Source organism: Triturus cristatus, chromosome 12 (genome assembly GCF_964204655.1).
Source record: "Triturus cristatus chromosome 12, aTriCri1.1, whole genome shotgun sequence".
Taxonomy (NCBI): domain Eukaryota; kingdom Metazoa; phylum Chordata; class Amphibia; order Caudata; family Salamandridae; genus Triturus; species Triturus cristatus.
In genome coordinates this window covers 573,854,653-573,873,513 of record NC_140595.1, presented here as the reverse complement: position 1 = coordinate 573,873,513, position 18,861 = coordinate 573,854,653, and the positions used below count along the sequence as shown (strand labels likewise).

The following is an 18,861-nucleotide window of genomic DNA, read 5'->3' as shown; positions in this document are numbered from 1 at the left end:
TCTGCTCTGAACGACAACTGGTGAAATGATTACATTTGTCTGTTTATGGGATAAGATGGGGTCAGAAGAGAATGGACCAGGTGATCTAGTTACTGGATGTACTCTATACCATATTGCTAGAATGCGGGGGTGAAATGTGCAGGCTTTTGCTTTTATTTCTGCATTCTTATTTACACTCAGGTTTCTCTCTTTGTTGGACTCTCGGGTCATGTTTACCTTGAAAATCAATACAATTTAATTTAAAAAAAGAAAATGGGATATCCAAATAGTTCTGTGCTAGAGAAACAAAGCTATTTAAATCTGGTTAGCAACCCATTGGTACAGTTGCTCAATGCTTCCCAACCCATTAAGTCTAAGCCCACCTTAAGATCTGCCCAATAACATATACCCCCGATTTCAAAGGCTGACTTAGATGATCACTCAAACATTCCGGGGTACCTGGAGAGACCCAAAGCGGTGCCCATGATGAGAAATATGGGATTATCAATGTTTTCCACACATACATCTACGTATTTAATGCAGACTTCAAAATCTTGAGCCTCACCTTTTTAAAGAACTTTGGGTTTCCGTATTTAAAAAGAAAATGAGTTTGACCTTGTGGGATATCAACTAACATTGCCTTGAAAAGTAAGCCGATCATTGACTTATCAGTCTTGGACGAAAAAATGCGCATTCTTAAACTGGTTTTGACTGGTTTTGACTGGTTTGAACTGGTTTTGACTGGTTTGAACTGGCTTAAACTGGCTTAAACTGGCTTAAACTGGCTTAAACTGGCTTAAACTGGCTTAAACTGGCTTAAACTGGCTTAAACTGGCTTAAACTGGCTTTGACTGGTTTAAACTGGTTTAAACTGGTTCTGGGCTGGTTTTAACTGGTTTAAACTGGTTTTGACTGGTTTTGGACTGGTTTGAACTGGTTTTGACTAGTTTTGAACTGGTTTGAACTGGTCCAGTCAAAAACAGTTCAAAGCCAGTCAAAACCAGTCCAAAACCAGTTCAAACCAGTTAAAACCAGTTTAAGCGTGTTCAAACCAGTTAGAACCAGTTTAAACCAGCTCAAACCAGTCAAAACCAGCTCAACCCAGTTTAAACCAGTCAAAACCAGTTTAAACCAGTCAAAACCAGTTTAAGAATGTTCACATGCTTGCTAACAAGACTGATAAGTCAATGATCGACTTACTTTTCAAGGCAATGTTAGTTAATATCCCACAAGGTCAAACTCATTTTCTTTTCAAAGACGGAAACCCAAAGTTCTTTAAAAAGGGGAGGCTCAAGATTGAACTGGTTTTGGCTGGTTTTGGACTGCATTAAATACATGGATGTATGTGCGGAGTCCCATATTTTTCATCATGGACACCAATTTGGGTCTCTCCAGGTACCCCAGAATGTTTGAGGGATCATCTAAGTCAGCCTTTGAAATCGGAGGGTATATGTTATTGGGCAGATCTTAAGGTGGGCTTAGACTTAATGAGATGGGAAGCATTGAGCAACTGTACCAATGGGTTGCTAACCAGATTTATATATTATCAACAGAGTTCCTGTGGGCCTTCTTATACTTCGGTGTCTGCAAAAGTTTTGTATCGGCTGATCTTAAGCTTCTGGCCGGCGCATACCATTTCAGGGGCGTCCTCAGAAAATGTGTCCCTAAGCCATGTAAAGCTTTGAAGGCCAGACATTGGGATTTAAGCTCAATCCCTTTTTTCATGGGGAGCTAAATCATTCTGTTTTTTTGGATTCAAAGACATGATCTTTGACAATGTTGACGCTTTGTTTCTCTAGCACAGTACTATTTGAATATCCCATTTTCTTTCTTTAAATCAAATTTTATTGATTTTACAAGGTATACACGGCCCAAGAGTCCAACAAAGAGAGAATCCTGAGCGTAAATAAGAATGCAGAAATAAAAGCACATTTCACCGGCCGCATTCTAGCAATATGGTATAGAGTATGTGCAACAACTAGATCACCTAGTCCATTCCCTTCTGACCCCATCCGATCCCATAAACAGACAAATGTAATCATTTCACCAGTTGTCATTCAGAGCAAAAGGGTTCCAACATGATGCTCCTGTAATCCGCCCATGCCTGTCATACCTTCTGGTTATTTTGTGGGCAGCATGAGCCTTATGCACCCTTATCTCCAAACCCATACAGTGATCTGTCATTTTTTCCATTCCACCATGGACCTGGGAGCCGTGACCTTCCACTCTCTTGCTATGTGTTGTTTTGTCAGAGTTAGACCCAGGAACAATAAGTAAAGCTTATATTGATTACCTCCCTGGTGCAAATGTGATGTGAAGGAGCGTCCATTAGGATTATCCAGTTCAAGACCTCAACCAAACAGGATGCCACACCATGCCAGAACCAATCCAAGGCAGGACAGCCCCATTCCTTATGCAAATATGTGTCACCCTTACATCATAGCTGAGACATGTCGGGGAGGCTATCTCCCCTATTTGCAACAGCCGGTGATGGGTGAGATATACCCTATGGAGATATTTAAGGTGGATCATTCCAAGTCTGGCTGCAATGTCCGCAGCCCCAGGTGCCCCCCAGAGCCTTGGTCCAATCCTCATCCTCCAGAGCCCCCACAACAGCCTCCAAGCCCGTCGGAGAGCAATGAACGTTTCAGAGTGTCTGGCAAATCTTTGCAGTATTGTGGTCATCCAGATCCCCATAATAAGTTTGCCCTTCAAAGGGTTAAATTCTAGAAAGGTCAGACGGGGCAACAAAATATGGGGTCAGTGCATGGTGGAGCTGAAGGTAGCAATGAAACAGGTTACTATGGAGTTGGTATTCTGCCTGCTGGTTCTGAAAGGACTTGGACTCTCCCGCTCATGATGTCTCCTAGAGTGGAGATCGCGATCAAATCCCATCCCTCGAAACCCTTTATGATGCCACCTGAGGCAGCAGGCGTCCCTGCTACAGCGGTGTCAACTATCAGCTTCCTATTCATCGCCCTTTATTCAGACGAATAGGCGATATTGGCCTGGATATCTAACCACCAGTAATTAATGACCAGGCGCTGCGACTCTTGATAATACAACTACATATCTGCCGCATCAATACCCACGCAGCAGGCCCGGGAAATTCATATTGCCCTGCCAGGACCTGTTGATTTCTGTCAAGGGCAAGAAGATTTAATGTCTGTTTGGTCTGACAAACAACTAGACATTAAATCAAACTAAAAGGGGACAAATCTGCAACACTTTCGTTCTCACAGCCAAAAACAGGAAATGGGTATATTTGCCCAGACACGTAGGCTTCCTAGTAAGGGATGGAAGAGAATGCCTGCGTGAAAGTAAGCAAATCCCATGCATTTTCCAAGTATGAAAAAAAAAATTGTAATGAATTGCACATGTCCATAGTGAACAAAAAGTGCCGGCCTAACCAACAGCCAGCAGTTCAGAAAAACGCAGTGAGAAATATGAAAGTGAATATTGGCAGGCGCTCTTTCAATGCCCCTCAGTCCTGAACTCTCTGATATCGTAGTATTGAAAACCACAAACTGCTCTCCAGTCAAAACCAGTCAAAACCAGTTCAATCCAGTTCAAACCAATCCAAAACCAGTCCAAAACCAGTTTAAATTATGAGTTCTTACTATTGGCTTTGACATGGCCTAATGTTATCTTGTTTTCTGGCTTTGCTTTGCTGCTCGCATGTAGCTGCAAAGTGGGGAGGGCAGGTTTTTGCTCTTCACTTGTTTTTCGCTCTTCACTGACCAGAGTGAACTGGATATTATCTGTAGAATGTGCAACTCTGCCTCGAAGTCAAAATACGGGAGCTTGGGCAGCCTCCGTCTTGGCCTTGACGCAGACGGGTACGAGCCAGCTTGGTTTTTTCTAATGAGAAAGGGGCCAGGTTTTCTAGAAGCTTCGTCTTATGTTTAGTAATGATATTTAAGCTGGGAACTTTCGGGGGCCAGGTGGAAGTTCACCACAAAATAGACATATTGCTGTGGAGGTGACGGAACTTGAGTCCTGATTGAAACTCCTACCCGGGCTTTTGACTGGCTTCCCAAAGCTCGAGTTGGCAGGATGATGCAACTTCAGTCGGTGAGGTGTTCCTAACCATGTATATGTATATATTTTCTACTCTTTGCTATTTGTGTATATACTGCATTTCATTTTACTTCTCCATTTTAAAGTGTTTGATACCTGAGAATCTGCATTTATTGATATATTTGGCCTACCTTTTTAAACATTGCATTAATAAACTTGTGTGTGTTATTTTAAAAGCACCTGAACTTGTCTTTTTGCCTCCAGAGTGGGAGTGCTGTGCAAATGTGTATTATTTACAGGTACAGTGGTAAATTAGCCCCCCGGGTGGTAGTGCAGGGTTTGTGTGTATCCTTTTAGAGAAAAGCACACTCATTACATGCTCAAAAGTGTATATAATTTAAAGGTGCAGTGGTATATTTGCCTCCCAGGTGGGAGTGCAGGGTTTGGGTGTGTCCTTTTTGTGAAAAGCACATTTATTACAGCCTGGTAACTTTGCATGTTGGTTTATTTCACTTGTGTTCAATTTGCACCCAATCTTCCACTGCTGTGCATATTTTGTGCTTTATCTCCCTCTCGCATACTACAGTAGTTGTACCCGTGTACTTCTTGGTTGTTGTCCCTCTCTTCAACAATTTACTTATGACTCACTGCTGTCCTGGACCAAGTTGGAGACATTCTCTTCCTGCAACTGAATCATTTTTGTGTTTTATCAGCCACTACCAAAGCAAAATCAAACAAAATAAAATAATATAAAGCCTGATGGTGATTGCCCAAAGAAGTAAAAGAGAGTGCAATTTATGTTCAACTCCCAATAAGGATTAGTGCTACAATTAAGCAAATTCAATTTGGTTCTTTTTTAGCACTAACCTCAGATGGGTGTAAACACACTAATAGCCAAACTCACATAAAGGAAAGGATAAATTAAATGCAGCATGCTCTCAACCCAAAAATCAGAAGCTGTTAATAAAAATGTACAAATGTGGCACTGATATTTCATTGTGGTTTGGTGGATGTGGGTAGATTCCCACTATAATATAAAGTGACAGCACCAAAACCATTTGAAACATTTAACAAAACCCCAACCAGACAGTACTGACTATCGGTCACTACCAATCTAAACAAGTCCTAAAGTGGAGACATACTTGTAAAACGTTTATTTAAACTACACTAAAACCTGTGAGCCAGCCAAACCCCCCATTATTAGGGTAAGAGACATTGACTAAATAACATTGCTAGATTTACCAAAAGCCATATATAAAAAAGCAGGGCAGTGCAACCAGTGCAGCTGCACCTGGCACTGACCTCAGTGGGTGCGCTGTGTTTAGAAATATCCTATGGGTTTTGAAGCACCCGCTGTAAAGCTCCTTGTGTTTGGGACAGTTTTCAGGCAACAATAAAAAAAGTCAAGATAACTGTTCATGAATGTTTCGACAGGAACTGCTGTGATAGTGGTTCCTGCCAATACTTTATAAATGACCACTGGCTTGGATGTCATTTATAAATCTGGTGGGCGGCCCCTCCACCATGGTGATGGAGTAATTTACTATGTCGCCCTGGTGAACCCATGAGCCATCCGCCAATATATAATTGAGCCCATAAACCTTAAGGTAAAACTTCGGACCGGGTTGAACCTGGTTGTTGTATCTGACTCATGCTCCATCGTGGTTGATTTGAAATCATGCCTAGGTACGGCAACCATTGACTAGCATTGGTGCTTAACATTTGTTGGCACTATCTCATCTTAAATCTTTAAAAATTTCATATCACTGGTTCCCCTTTTTGGACTTTTGTTGCTTTTATGTCATTGTACTAACCTTATCTTTGTAATTCCTTCTGTTTGGGAATTTTATGTTTGGAGTTTTGACTTTTTAACTTTTGTGGCACTACATAAATACTTTACACATTGCCCAGATTAAGTCTGTCTGCGCTATGCCATAGCTACCAGGGGGTTGAGCTCAGGTTAATTTAGTGACTTTGGGGTCACCCTGACACCTTAGTGCAATTATACCTCAAGGTGGACATCCACCCAAACCAAACAATAATCCACTTACTTACAGTTAGGTAAAAAAGCATATGTTTCACATATATAGAGTATGCAGGGATATCACAATTGTGAGCAAGAATTAAAATTGTAAATTTAAAAAAAGTCACGCTAGGCATATGATTGATGCACTGGTGTGGAGATAGAGGTAAACTGAACTCTAAATCTACCTTTGCAAGGGGGTGGTATTCAATTAAGTGCTCTCTCTGTAGCTGTAGATTGATGTAGTCACGCTTATGCAGTAACACATAACCTATCACTACAGTTCTATATATTTTTTTTTTAATAAACTTTTTATTGAATCAAATCACAGAATCATCAGTGCAGATCAGAGACATATCAGTTTGAAAACACAATGTTGTAACAGCTAAGTATCACTTAACACATTCAGTAAGGGTGTCATAATTCAACTCTTCAGTGCATTGCCATATCATCCGTGGGTGATGTGCAAATCTCGCCCCCTATAGGAATTCCGTGTATCCATTTTCAATCCGATTTCTTAGGGCATCCCCGCATTTTATAAACTTTCTTCTCTGCTATCATGCAGCGATCTAATTCCGCCACTCAGCCAATCGTTAGGGGTAGTGTGGCGGAGCCCCAGGACATTGCGATAGCTCTCTTCACTAATACGTACCCCAGTGCCACCCATTGTTGTTCTATTTCAGTCAAATCTGTGGCCTCCCAAATGTTGAGGATCCCCAACCCTGGTGTCAGGTCAATCTGTTTCCCTAGCGTGTCTTTCATTTTATGGGTTGCCTTGTCCCAGAGGGGGCGTATCATGGGGCATGTCCAGAGAACGTGATAGAACGTACCAACCTGACCACAGCCTCTAAGGCACAGTGTGTTTGTCCTACGGCCCAGTTTAGCAAGAAGCATAATTGAAAGGTAAGAGCGGTGGAGGATTTTCAATTTAATGAGACAGACGGTGATTTATCGACGTTTACCTGAGGGACATTAACGCCGTCTGCCTGTCGTCATCAGATATAGGCCCTATGTCTGCCTGCCATTGGCCCCTGAGAGTCTGGAAGGGTTTGGGTAAATTGTTACAGAGCTTGCGATATGTGCTAGATACCACCTTTTTAAAAAGCGGTTCGGAAAGGAGGCGGTCTTCCAGAGGAGAGGAATCTGGTATAGAGGACAAGTCTGGGATAGTAGTCTGAAGGGCATGTCGAATTTGCAGATACCGAAAAACCTTGCTTGGCGCAAGATCGTGTTTCATTTGCAGTTCTTTAAATGTGAGGAGTTTCCCTCGATGTACCAAATTGCCAATAGTTGTGATACCGATCATGTCCCATTTATCAAAGCCCGTATGGTGGCAGAGTAGTCCCAGTTTCTGCATAGACCAGAGCAGTGTAGATTTTGTGAGCCTATCTGCCCAGCCTATCGTTTGGTGGCTTGATGCCAGACGGCCACCGTCAATGACATGGGTCCAAGATATTGGCCCCTCCGAGCCTTACTATACAGGGTGCCTTGATAGCCTTCCCTCCCAGTCTGATACCTCTCCAGATGAAAGGCTGGATTCGATGGGGAGCCGTGAATCCAGTTGTTTGTGGCCACCAGTTGTGAGGCCCAATAGTATAGGCGAAGGTCAGGGAGAGCGATGCCCCCATCATACCACCCCTTCGTCAGCTTGCGGAGGGCAATTCGAGGTGCCTTGCATCCCATAATAAAGTCTGGATCTCTCCCTCTATGGCAGCAAAATATGAGTCAGCTATGGGGAAAGGGCAGTTCTGGAGGGCATACCAAAATCTAGGTAATGCAAGCATTTTAAATAAGGCTGCTCTTCCCAAGAGGGATAGGGGCAGCGACCTCCAATGCTGCACATCATCCTGCAGCTTTCAAAGGGGGCCAAGAAGATTACGATCATAGAATGTTTTGGGGTCGGTGGTAATATAAATCCCCAAATATTGAAAACCGTTGGTGACCATGACGACGTCATATCCGCGTAGCAGCCGAGGCGGGGGCCCATGAAGAACATATAGTACCGACTTTGACCAATTGATAGTATATCCTGCATATTTACCAAAGTTAGTGATGACATGGAATAGGCTATTAAGTGAAGCCCATGGAGATGCCATACAAATTAGGATATCATCCGCATACAATTATATTTTATCCTCTACATCCTCACTCCATCGCAGGCCACGTATGGAAGCGTCTTTATGAATCCAGTTTGCAAGCGGCCCCAGAGTCAATGCGAACAAGAGGGGGGACAGGGGGCATTCCTGTTGTGTCCCCCTCTGCAGTGCAAACACCCGCGAAGTGCAGTTGTTGACTCGGACCTGGGCCAATAGAGCAGTATACAAAATAGCGCGATCCATTGTCGGAATCGAGGACCGAATAGTCCCTTCATAGTCGTCCTCTGTTGGTCCTGAAGCTGGGACACCTGGCCCTGCAGAGTGGTGGTGTCTGATACCAGAGCTTTTGTGGTGACTTTTACATCTTTTACTTTTGAGTCAATTTTCTTCAGGTCTGCACGCAGGAGAGTGACTTCCACGCTCACCGAGTCAATGCGAGTTTCCAACAAAGTGCGAACCCAAGAGATGGCCTCCATGAAATCTTCTAGAGTGAGAGTTTTGGATGAGGAACGGGGCTGCGGGGTCTTGGGGTCCTCATCTGGAGTAGTTTCTGTCTCCTCCCCCTGCCGAGACCAGGCAAACTTGGCAAGCTGCTTCTGCGTCTGAGACTTAAGCTCTCTATTCGTAGCCATGGTTGTAGAGGGGACACAAGGGAGTCCAGAAAACTCCTTGGTTGCTCGCGGAGGTTAGTCAGACCCACCTGTAATATCCACCGCCAGCACGAGGGAAAAGCAAGCCCCTGTCGGGGTTCCAGGTAAGTCTGCCAGGTGGGGGACGTGCGGTGATTTATCCGGTAATCTAGTAGGAGACCCCTGTGCACTCCACCGCCTCCGGGGATGGTACTGTCTCCAGCACGGGGAGGGTTGTGGTATGGAGCGGGCCCCTAAGTTACAGAGTGAGGCGAAAGCATATAACACCCCTCCGTGGTAGGGGGAAGCTGGACAAGTCGGGTTGCACCCCCCGTGTACCGAGGACCGTCCTACGCTTATTTCTAGGGTTTTGGTGTGGCAGCGGCACCCAGCTCTGCCGCCGTGGATCAGCAGGTAGGGTCTTATTGACGCATTCAAGCCGTTCCCCCCCCCCGAGGTCAGCGTCTGCCCAGATTGCAGAGATATCAGTAGGCCCCCACAGCCCCGCTCCCAAGGCCCACCAACACAACACACAGCTCTCCAATGGGGCCTCAGGTGAGTCTCGTATGGCCAGGGAGATGTGGACACAGGCCCCTTTGTGACAGCTTCTTTGTGGAGAGCAGCCATCTCAGTGGTGAGCCGAGTAGGCCTGGAGCCAGGGCCACAATATGGCAGAGGGCCGCTTTCCGCCCCACTAGGAGTGATGAGGGCGTTATGCAGTTCGCGCCCGGAGGGGCCTCTATAATGTTTCCGCTCTCTATATGGGCGTTGCAGCGGGAGGGCCTCTAAGCCAGGGAACTTGCGCCGCGGGGCAGCTGCTCTCCACCGTGCCCGCGCAGCCCGCCCCGGTCACTCTCACCTCTGGCTCCGGTGGTGATGGATCGGCGTCTGCTCAGTGCCGGAGCAGCGAGATCCCGTACTCGCACAGCGGCCGTGGGCTGGCGCAGCTACGTTGCCAGCGAGGAGGCAGCAATCTTCTCCGCCTAGTAGAAGCCGATCACCATCTTGGGATGCTCCCGGTTGCTCCACCGGAGGTCGTTTCTGCCGTAAATCAACCGAGGAATCTTGTCGTCATCCAGCTATTGTCTTCCAGATTAGTTCAGATAGCGATTCCCCTGGAACAGGGGAAATCTGTCGTGCTGTAAGCGGATATTTGCCGAATGTTCTAGGCGAGGGCTGCGGAGCTGTTTCACAGAGCAACCATTCCTGTCGGCCGCTAGCCACGCCCCCCCAGTTCTGTATTTCTTATTAATTGATGCAGGGATTGTTGTTCTTGGAGTTTGCATAAAAATGTTCAACCTGCCTTTTCGTCTCTACTTTTACTTCAGAGGTTCCAAAGTCCATATCATGATGATCATTTATTTTCAGGCAGCACCGCTCAGAAATAGAAAGAGACAAACCTTGCTCATGGTTCTGAACTAAACTATTGACCCAACCGACACTCCATCTTTAGCAAGATTCTTCTTTTCGCAGACACCTTATTGATTTCCAATATTCTGAGTGGTCTGCAGCATGCATTCGATCAATTTCAGGAATTTTGCACCTCTTGTGGTTTGGAAATCAATTGTGCAAAGATAAAGTTAATGTTTTTTTAAAAACACAGGGGCATATTAACAAGGCAGCGCTATAAAATTATTGCCGCTTTTGCAGCTGTTTTCGGCCGAAAAGCGGCGATAATTTTATAGCCTTATCAGCAAAGACACGTCGTGTTTTGCTGACTTAGCGCCCGTTTCCTGCACGCCTAACTTTGTATCACTAATGAGATGCAAAGTAGGCGTGGCTGTGAAACCAACCAGGGAAAATCTCACGAAGGCAGCTTCGCGATATTAACAAGGAAGGGTAGCGATTATTTAAATCGCGTTAAGTATGCCTTAACGCAGGAATTTAATGTCTGTTAAATTCCTGACTAAGGCATACTTAACATGGGGGGTGGATTCTGTGGCTAAGACCACAGGCCCTATCATCTAGGATATCGCCGTTTTCCACCATGGAAAACAGCGATATCCACACTACCTCTGGAATTTTTATCACCTCGGCGATGCGCGTTGTTGATAACGCTCCAACCGGGCAATAAATTCCAGAGATAGCCGGCAATAAATATGCAAGCGCTAAGCGTGCTTTGCGATATTTATTGCCAGCCCTTGTTAATATGCCCCATAGGTCCTTTAAAGGAAAGCTTGAGCTGGGAGGTGATCGTCTCGATAGTGTAGAAATTTTTAGTTATCTGGGGTCACCATATCCTCACATCTTTCATGGAAACCCCAGTTGGACATTTTAACTCTTAAGCATAGGCAAATAACCGGAGCTATAGCAAGAGAACATAACAACTCCCTTACAAAACCCATCTCTTCTATCTTGCAAACCTATGATGCTAAAGCTACTAGCACTTGTCTCTATGGTTCAGAGTTATGAGGTTTTACTAATCACTCCCCGCTGAATAGCTCAGAAAACAGATTTTTGTGGAACCTGGTTCACTTGCCTCAAAGTAGCCACCTCAAACCTTTGATGATGATTTTGGGGCAACGTACACTGGCAGATAGAGGGAAATTGCGCCCCTTATTGTTCTGGAAGAAGCTGTAGTTTCAGCCAGAACTGGTACAATATGGTGACGCACTAAGGCAAGTGATGGCTGTTGACAAATTTTGTAAAACATTCTGGATAAGACAGGTCCACAAACTGCTTGTAGCTATTGGCCTTGGAGATTATTGGAGCAACCTGCTCTCAAGTCCACTTCTGATGGTTAGGTTGTTGAAGGAACATTATTGGGAGTGGGTTGATGAAAATGCAGGTAGAGCAAGTATTGGTCACCCCCTGATTGGAAGTTTTAAATCTTCTTTCTTCTCGGAATCATACTGGTAGATTATTTCTGTACCCTTAGACAGAAAACTATACTTTCAGTTTAGGACTGGTACATCGCCTCTCAAGACCTTTACTGCCAGATGGGCCACTGATAAATATGAAGTATGCCCAACATGTAATGCCACTCCTGAATCTGTGGGACATGTTCTATTTGCTTGTAATGGGTATGACGGTATTCACCGCACATGGATTAAAGCTATATACAGGCTGATAGGGACATGCAGTTGCTAAGTAGCCCTCAGAATACTCAGATTGGATTTAAACCAGGCATATGTATGTGCTGTTGCTACATTTCTGGGAAAAATGTAGGTCAAACGTGCAAAGGCATTGACAGCTATTGTTTGACCTTATTAACATCTCCCAGACTGTACAAGACATTACCACACCCATCGTCTGTGCTTACCCAGTCTGAATCTATGTGTGGTGACCATTGTCAACTTAATATGAATGTTATTTGGAGTCCTTAGGGGTGTGTCATTGTTTATTGGGTTTACACTTGTATTCTGTCCTTTGACTCTATATTTTAGTGCTCTTCTGTGACTTATCCAGTAAATTGAGGGTGTTGAACCTTTTCATAATTTTTCATTAACTCTTTTATTTGGCCTTTTTAATGATATGTTAGATAAGTTATTTTACAATGATATGTCATTTTACAATGTTTTACCAATTTGTTCTAATTATGCCATGTATAGCTTGTATTTAATGAATATTTTGTATGTTATTATGACTATTATTGTCGAATAAAGCAAGCAATTGATTGAGTTCAATTAATCATTTACACAGTTTTCAAATTACACGCTAAAAGACCCATAATGTCTCTACATTTCCCAAATTCCACTAAGTCACTGGTGATGACTCTGAAGAAGTTCACAGCTTACCTCACCAACTGAGATGTGTGTCAACGTTTTGAATTTAATGAGCTTTTCGAAAGCCATGGTAGTGAGGGCGACCTTCAGCCGGGTGCCTGTGCGGTAGTTGATAGCCCAAGATAACGTGAAAAATAAGGCCTTCCCAAGCTCTGAGAAATAGAGGCCGATGCAGAGGCCCACGCCATATAGAACATCGTTGGATTCGCTCTCACTGTACTCTAAAATGGCACGAATGATCACTGCCTAGAAAAGAGAAACACAAAGATCAGTTAGACTGAATCCCTTAAAATCCATGACAGATTTTCGTACCACACTGCTTGGGGGTGACACTGCTTAACAAGTACAATTTGCAACACACACATCACTTTACCTTTTTTAATCTCAAAACTCATCGTTATCTCCGTTAGCTATAAAATGCTTCGTCCTTCATTGTATGCTTTGAACCATTCAATAAGTGTTCTCTAGCTACATTAATCAACATTCTAGATAGCATTATCAGTGTGATAATTGGCATATATTTTAAAAACTGGCGGCTAAACACTTATATACTGACTATGCACTCTAGAATGCTGAAATACGCTATAAAGAGGTGGGAGACCAGATTAGATAATGATATAACGAGAAGGTACTCATATAGCACTTTCCTATGCTCCCCACAGACTCTTGGATTGTTATACAACAAGCCTCACATTTGCTAACTGGCTTCGACTATTCTTTATAACCTCATTCTAATAATGCAGCCCTCTGGCTCTACAACAAGCTGGATGCATCAAGTGAGTCTGGTGAGGGGGCGTGGCCAGGCAGCGCAGCGTAATGGCCGCTTGATCGACGAGCTCTGTGTAGAGTTGCGGTCTAGTCGTTGCGCCTACGCGATGACGTAGGCGCGCAGCGGCCATTTTGGGGCTCATCAGCTCCGAGTCTGTGCACCGGTAAGACGGCCGCCGGCGCTCTCCCTCCGACAGTAATTAGCATGTTAAAGTGAATAAAGGAAGCACTAATATCACTTACCTGTGTGTCCCTGCAATCATTGCCCCTGCAAGCTAACTTCTACAAATGGCGACGAGGGCTGGGACCGACGAACGACGCGGGGAAAGCCCAGAGAGCCTGCACAGGGGCACACGTGGCCAGCTACAGGAGACAACAGGTACGCCGGAGGGAGAGCGCGGCAGAGGGGAAGCCTGGGAGGGGCTTGAGCACCGCCCAGGAAGGCACACAAGTCGGACTGCACAGAGGAACCCCAGAGCCACAAGCAAGAACCCAAGTCAAGGGGGAAGGCACAGAAGAGGAAGGTGGCGCGAGTACCGGAATCGCGGGGAGAGCAACCCACGTGGCAAGCAGGGGAAGGGAGGACCGTAAACCTCTCAGGCCGCCGCGGGAGGCGCAGGCCCTTACAAGTCACGTGGGGAGGCGCCCGACACGCAACGACCCTAAGCACTTACTGGGGCCAACACAAGCAGTACTAGGGAGGCCCTGGCGGATCAGGCGGAGCGCGGCAGTGGCACTAGAGCAGCCACACACCACAGCCCCCCACGCCAGCAGAGACGGAGTGCACAAGGCAGGCCAAGGAGGGAAGACGAGTCGCCAGAGAGAAGAGCGGCAATGTGTGCCCAACCATCCTCACTCACGACGCCAATTCCATTCCTGCCCAAACCGGGAGAACCGTCGATGAAATGGGAGGATTGGAGGAAATACTTTAGGAATTACATGGAAGCCCTGGAGGACGAAGCGGGGGAAGCATTCCCCAGCAAAAGGAAAAGAAGGATCCTGTTGCACAACCTGGGCCCGGAAGGAATCAGGGTGTTTCAGAACATTGCCCCCACGCCGAGGCAAGCAGCGGACGATGATGTCTTCCAACACGCGATAGACGACTTAAACAAGCACTACAGACCAGCGGTATGCACGTCTATTGATAGATATAACTTCCAGCAAAGGAAACAAGCGGAAGGAGAGCCCATAGATGAATACGTGGCGGCATTGAGGAAATTGGCCATCACCTGTATGTTCGGCACGTTGCACGACGAATTTATAAAAGACCAAATTGTCATGCACACCACCAACTCGGCAATACAAGATAAATTGTGGGTCAATGGCGATGTGACGTTAAAGGAAGTGATAGCCATGGTGAAGAAGGCGGAGCTATCGAAGAGATGCGCGGAAGCGGCAAAGAAGGAAGCCACCCCGAAACCCATGGTGAATAAAGTCACAGAGGCTGAACCGCCGGAGAGAGGCAAAGTAGCAACAGGAGACACGAGGACACAGGCCAAGTGGTCACCCAGGCCACCTCAGGGGAAGAAACCAGTCAAGCAAGGGCATGTGCTACAGATGCGGCAGCAGGTCGCACCCAGCACACGACAAGCGCTGTCTGACGTTTAAGGCTAAATGCTTGTTCTGTGGACTAATCGGTCACTACGAGAAAGTGAGTCGCCGCAAGCTGAAGACAAGAGAGGTCAAATATGTCGCACAAGAGGTGGAGGAAGACAATGGGAACGAAGATGATGATGACAGTGTGCTATGCATAGACGAACACGTGATGGGGATAAACTGCAACCGATCGAAGAAACCGCAGTGTGACCTGGTGATTGGAGGGGTACAAATTCAGATGGTAGCCGACTCCGGTTCCCCCTTTACCATCATACAACGCAGCGTCTGGGAAGAACAGTTTAAGGACCACATTGGAGACCACTTGGAGCCCCCAGACATCCGCCCCGTCACCTTTACAGGAGAACCCATCCCAATGGTGGGATACCGACTCCTGGAATTTAAATTTAAGGAGCGGCACGCCAGGTGCAAGCTGTACATTGCGGAGAAAGGTAGACCAAGGCGACCATGGAATACAATTGGACCCAAGCGGCACCACCCAAGTCTTAATGACCAGCGACGAACGACGACCTCAAGTGGGGAGGCTGAAAGCAGAATTTCCCAACGTATTTGGAGGCAAAGTAGGAAGACTGACAAAATTCACGCACAGGATCGAGCTCAGAGGGGATGCCCGACCGTTATGTCATAAAGTGAGGAACATCCCCTTGGCAGTCCGAGACCAAGTGCAACAGGAGCTCCACAGACTAGAAGAAAACGGCATCATAGAACCGATCACGAGTGCAGAGTGGTTGGCCCCGTTGGTGGTCGCCATGAAGCCTAACGGAAAAATAAGGTTGTGTGTGGACTTGAGGGAGCTGAACAAAAACATCATAGTTGAAAGGTTTCCCTTGCCACGGATAGATGAGATGCTGGCCAACACCAAAGGAATAAAGTGGTTTTCAACAATCGATCTCACGTCAGCCTACCACCAGATTGCGCTACACCACTCCAGTAAGAAGCTGACGTCCTTTATAACCCCCTTTGGGTGCTACCAATTCCGCCGAATGCCGTTTGGGCTAGCATCGGCAGCAGCCGTTTTCCAGAAGCTAATGCACAGTCTATTTTGCAAGATCAAGGGGGTGCAATACTTCCAAGACGACATCCTAATAATGGGGAAGGACAAGGCGGACCACGACACCAAGTTATCCACCGTCCTCCATGTGTTGGAACGCAATGGACTCACGGCGGAGTGGGAGAAGTGCCGGTTTGGGATGACGTCAGTTACGTACCTGGGGCATGTGATCAGCGACCAGGGGATCACCCCCAAGCAGTCCAATGCAAAGGCGATATGTGATGCTCTGCCACCCAAGTCGAAGGAAGACGTAAGATCGTTCCTAGGCATGGCGGAGTTCTATAGCAAATTTGTTCCCCACTTCGCCACGAAGACGCACCACTTGAGACAGCTAATAAGGAACAAAACCAAATTTGAGTGGACTGAGGAAACACAAGAGGAGTTCCGCAGGATAAAAGCGGACATCAGCACGGCCGTCCCGCTGAGCGGATATGATCCCCGAGCCGGGACAATCCTGACGACAGATGCCAGTGACCGGGGTCTGGGAGCAGTCCTTATTCAGGAATTGGAAGGCGGAGATTTAGCCACCCTCAGCTTCGCATCCAGATCGCTGTCTCCCACGGAACAAAAGTACAGCGTCATAGAAAAGGAGATGCTAGCAGTAGTATGGGCCATGGGCAAGTTCCGTCAGTTCTTATGGGGAACGAGATTCCGATTGAGGACAGACCACAAGCCCTTGATCAAAGTACTAACATCGTCAGGGCATGCCACTGTGACGCCCCACATCGCGAAGATGACGCTGAAGCTGTTGGACTACAGATATGATGTGGAGCACATCCCAGGGCAAAAGAACAAAGTAGCCGACTACCTTAGTCGAGCGGCGGCCATGGAGGAAGCCCCCAAGACATCGGAAGACGAGGACTGTAAAGTAGCATTCATGGACGATCACAAACAGGTGATAAGCATGCACGAATGAAGGGAAGCGTACGAGACAGACGCGGACTTGGAAGCAGTCAAGCAATGTGTCCTAAGGGGGTGGCCTGAGAAAAAGCACTTGGGAGCAATGCTTAGGAAGTTCTTTGAAGTGAGAGAGGATTTGTCGGTCTGCGACCAGGGGATTTTCCAGAGGAGAGGGGAAAAGGTAGTCCCCCCGACCAGGTTAATACCACACCTGCTGACTCTCATCCACGAGGGCCACCTGGGTATTGTCAAGACAAAATTGAGAGCGAAAAAAGTGTATTGGTGGCCGGCGGTGGACAACCAGATAGAGAGGCATGTGCGGGAGTGTAGCCAGTGCCAAGGGGCTGACAAATCCCTGAGCCTACTGCGCCCACCCCTGGGGAAGTTTGACAACCCGGTGAATCCTTGGGAAGTCCTAGCCATAGACATACTCGGGCCGATACTGGACAAGCAGGGCATTCAGAAATATGCGTTGGTTCTTGTGGAGAAGTACTCCAAGTGGCCGGAGGTGGACGTACAAGAGGATATGGATACGGACAAGATACTGAAGTTCCTGATGGCAGTATTTCTCAGGGAAGGCATCCCTCGCTCCATCCTAAGCGACAATGGGCCTCAATTTGTGTCCGACAAATGGAACACGTACATGGCGAGGAACGGCATTAGGATAAAACACACGTCGATATACCACCCCGCAGGGAATGGTCAAGCCGAAAGATTCAACTGTGTCATCATGGGGTCGGTGCAAGCGGCGATTGCGAGCGGGATAGACTGGGAAAAGGAACTGAAGAGTATGGTGTGGGCGTATAGGATCACACCTACCAGCACGGGGTACAGCCCCTTCCAGATCTTGAGGGGTAGAGGCCCCTTTACGAAAGACAATGTGGCTTGGAAGGAGCGGACCATCACGAGCAAGTGGTTGCCTGCTGTCGTACGTCACAACCTAGAGAGAGCTCAAAAGATATATGCGGAACACTACAACAAAAGGAGAAGCGTCAAAGAGACGGAACTCGAGAAGGGAGAGTGGGTGTGGGTTAAGCTGGCCCAATTGCGAAGGAAGGGGGACAGCAAATTTAGCGCACCGATGCAAGTGGAAGAAGTTTACAACTGTTCTGCCCTACTCAGCGACGGGAAGGTGTGGTCACAGGACCGCATGTCCAAGTGCAACAAGATCATGCAGTGGAACGGACCGGACAATGGACAAGGGACACCGTCCCGGACCCAAGGGACTGAGTCAAGGCTGGCAGACAACACATCAAGCAACCCAAGAGAAAGCGGAGGTGAAGCTGACGTAAATGATGATGAGGGTCGGGGTACCTCGGAACTTTGGGGAAGCGGAAGCAGATCTCCGGGGGAAGGAGTGATCCCGAACACCGGGAGGGAAGACCAGAGAACCTCCCTGGAGAGCGCCGTCCCTGCCTCAGGCACTCCGGTGAGGTGTACCCAGAGTGGAAGGACAGTGGTGAAACCTACGAGGTTTAGAGACTTTGAGATGGAGAACTGATGGGGAACACACGCAAGTAATAATTTTCTGGTTATTAATGAGTAAGGAGAGAAGGGAGAGAATGCATGCAAGTAAAAAAAAAAAATGTTCTTGTTGTTATGTATAAGGAAAAAAGGGAGCTATGTAGAGTTGCGGTCTAGTCGTTGCGCCTACGCGATGACATAGGTGCGCAGCGGCCATTTTGGGGTTCATTAGCGCCGAGTCTGTGCACCGGTAAGACGGCCCCCGGCGCTCTCCCTCCGACAGTAATTAGCATGTTAAAGTGAATAAAGGAAGCACTAATATCACTTACCTGTGTGTCCCTGCAATCATTGCCCCTGCAAGCTAACTTCTACACTCTGTCCTGATTTCTCTTCCCCGCGTCTATCCGCCGCACATATCCGGGATCCAAATATCCAAATACATTTCTGTAAACCGGAGAGGACGCAGACCAGACTCCAGTCATTCCCATGCCGAACGGAGGCCGGGATCCAAAGATACACCCCCGTCAAGAAGAGGCCTTCGCTTCTGCCGAAGTCGGGACCTAGACTACTGGAAGACACCGCATTGGAGGAT

General features: G+C 46.9%; 1 protein-coding gene across 2 annotated transcripts in view; it reads right to left on the bottom strand.

Moving 5' to 3' along the window:
• LOC146776281 (ATP-binding cassette sub-family C member 12-like) overlaps positions 1–18,861 on the bottom strand; it is a 1,395,717-nt gene that overhangs the window by 1,025,328 nt on the left and 351,528 nt on the right. For both annotated transcript variants that reach the window (XM_085639684.1, XM_085639683.1), the window contains exon 6: positions 12,485–12,718. In XM_085639684.1, the coding sequence (XP_085495810.1) occupies positions 12,485–12,718 (234 nt within the window). The remainder of the gene's footprint in view (positions 1–12,484; positions 12,719–18,861) is intronic.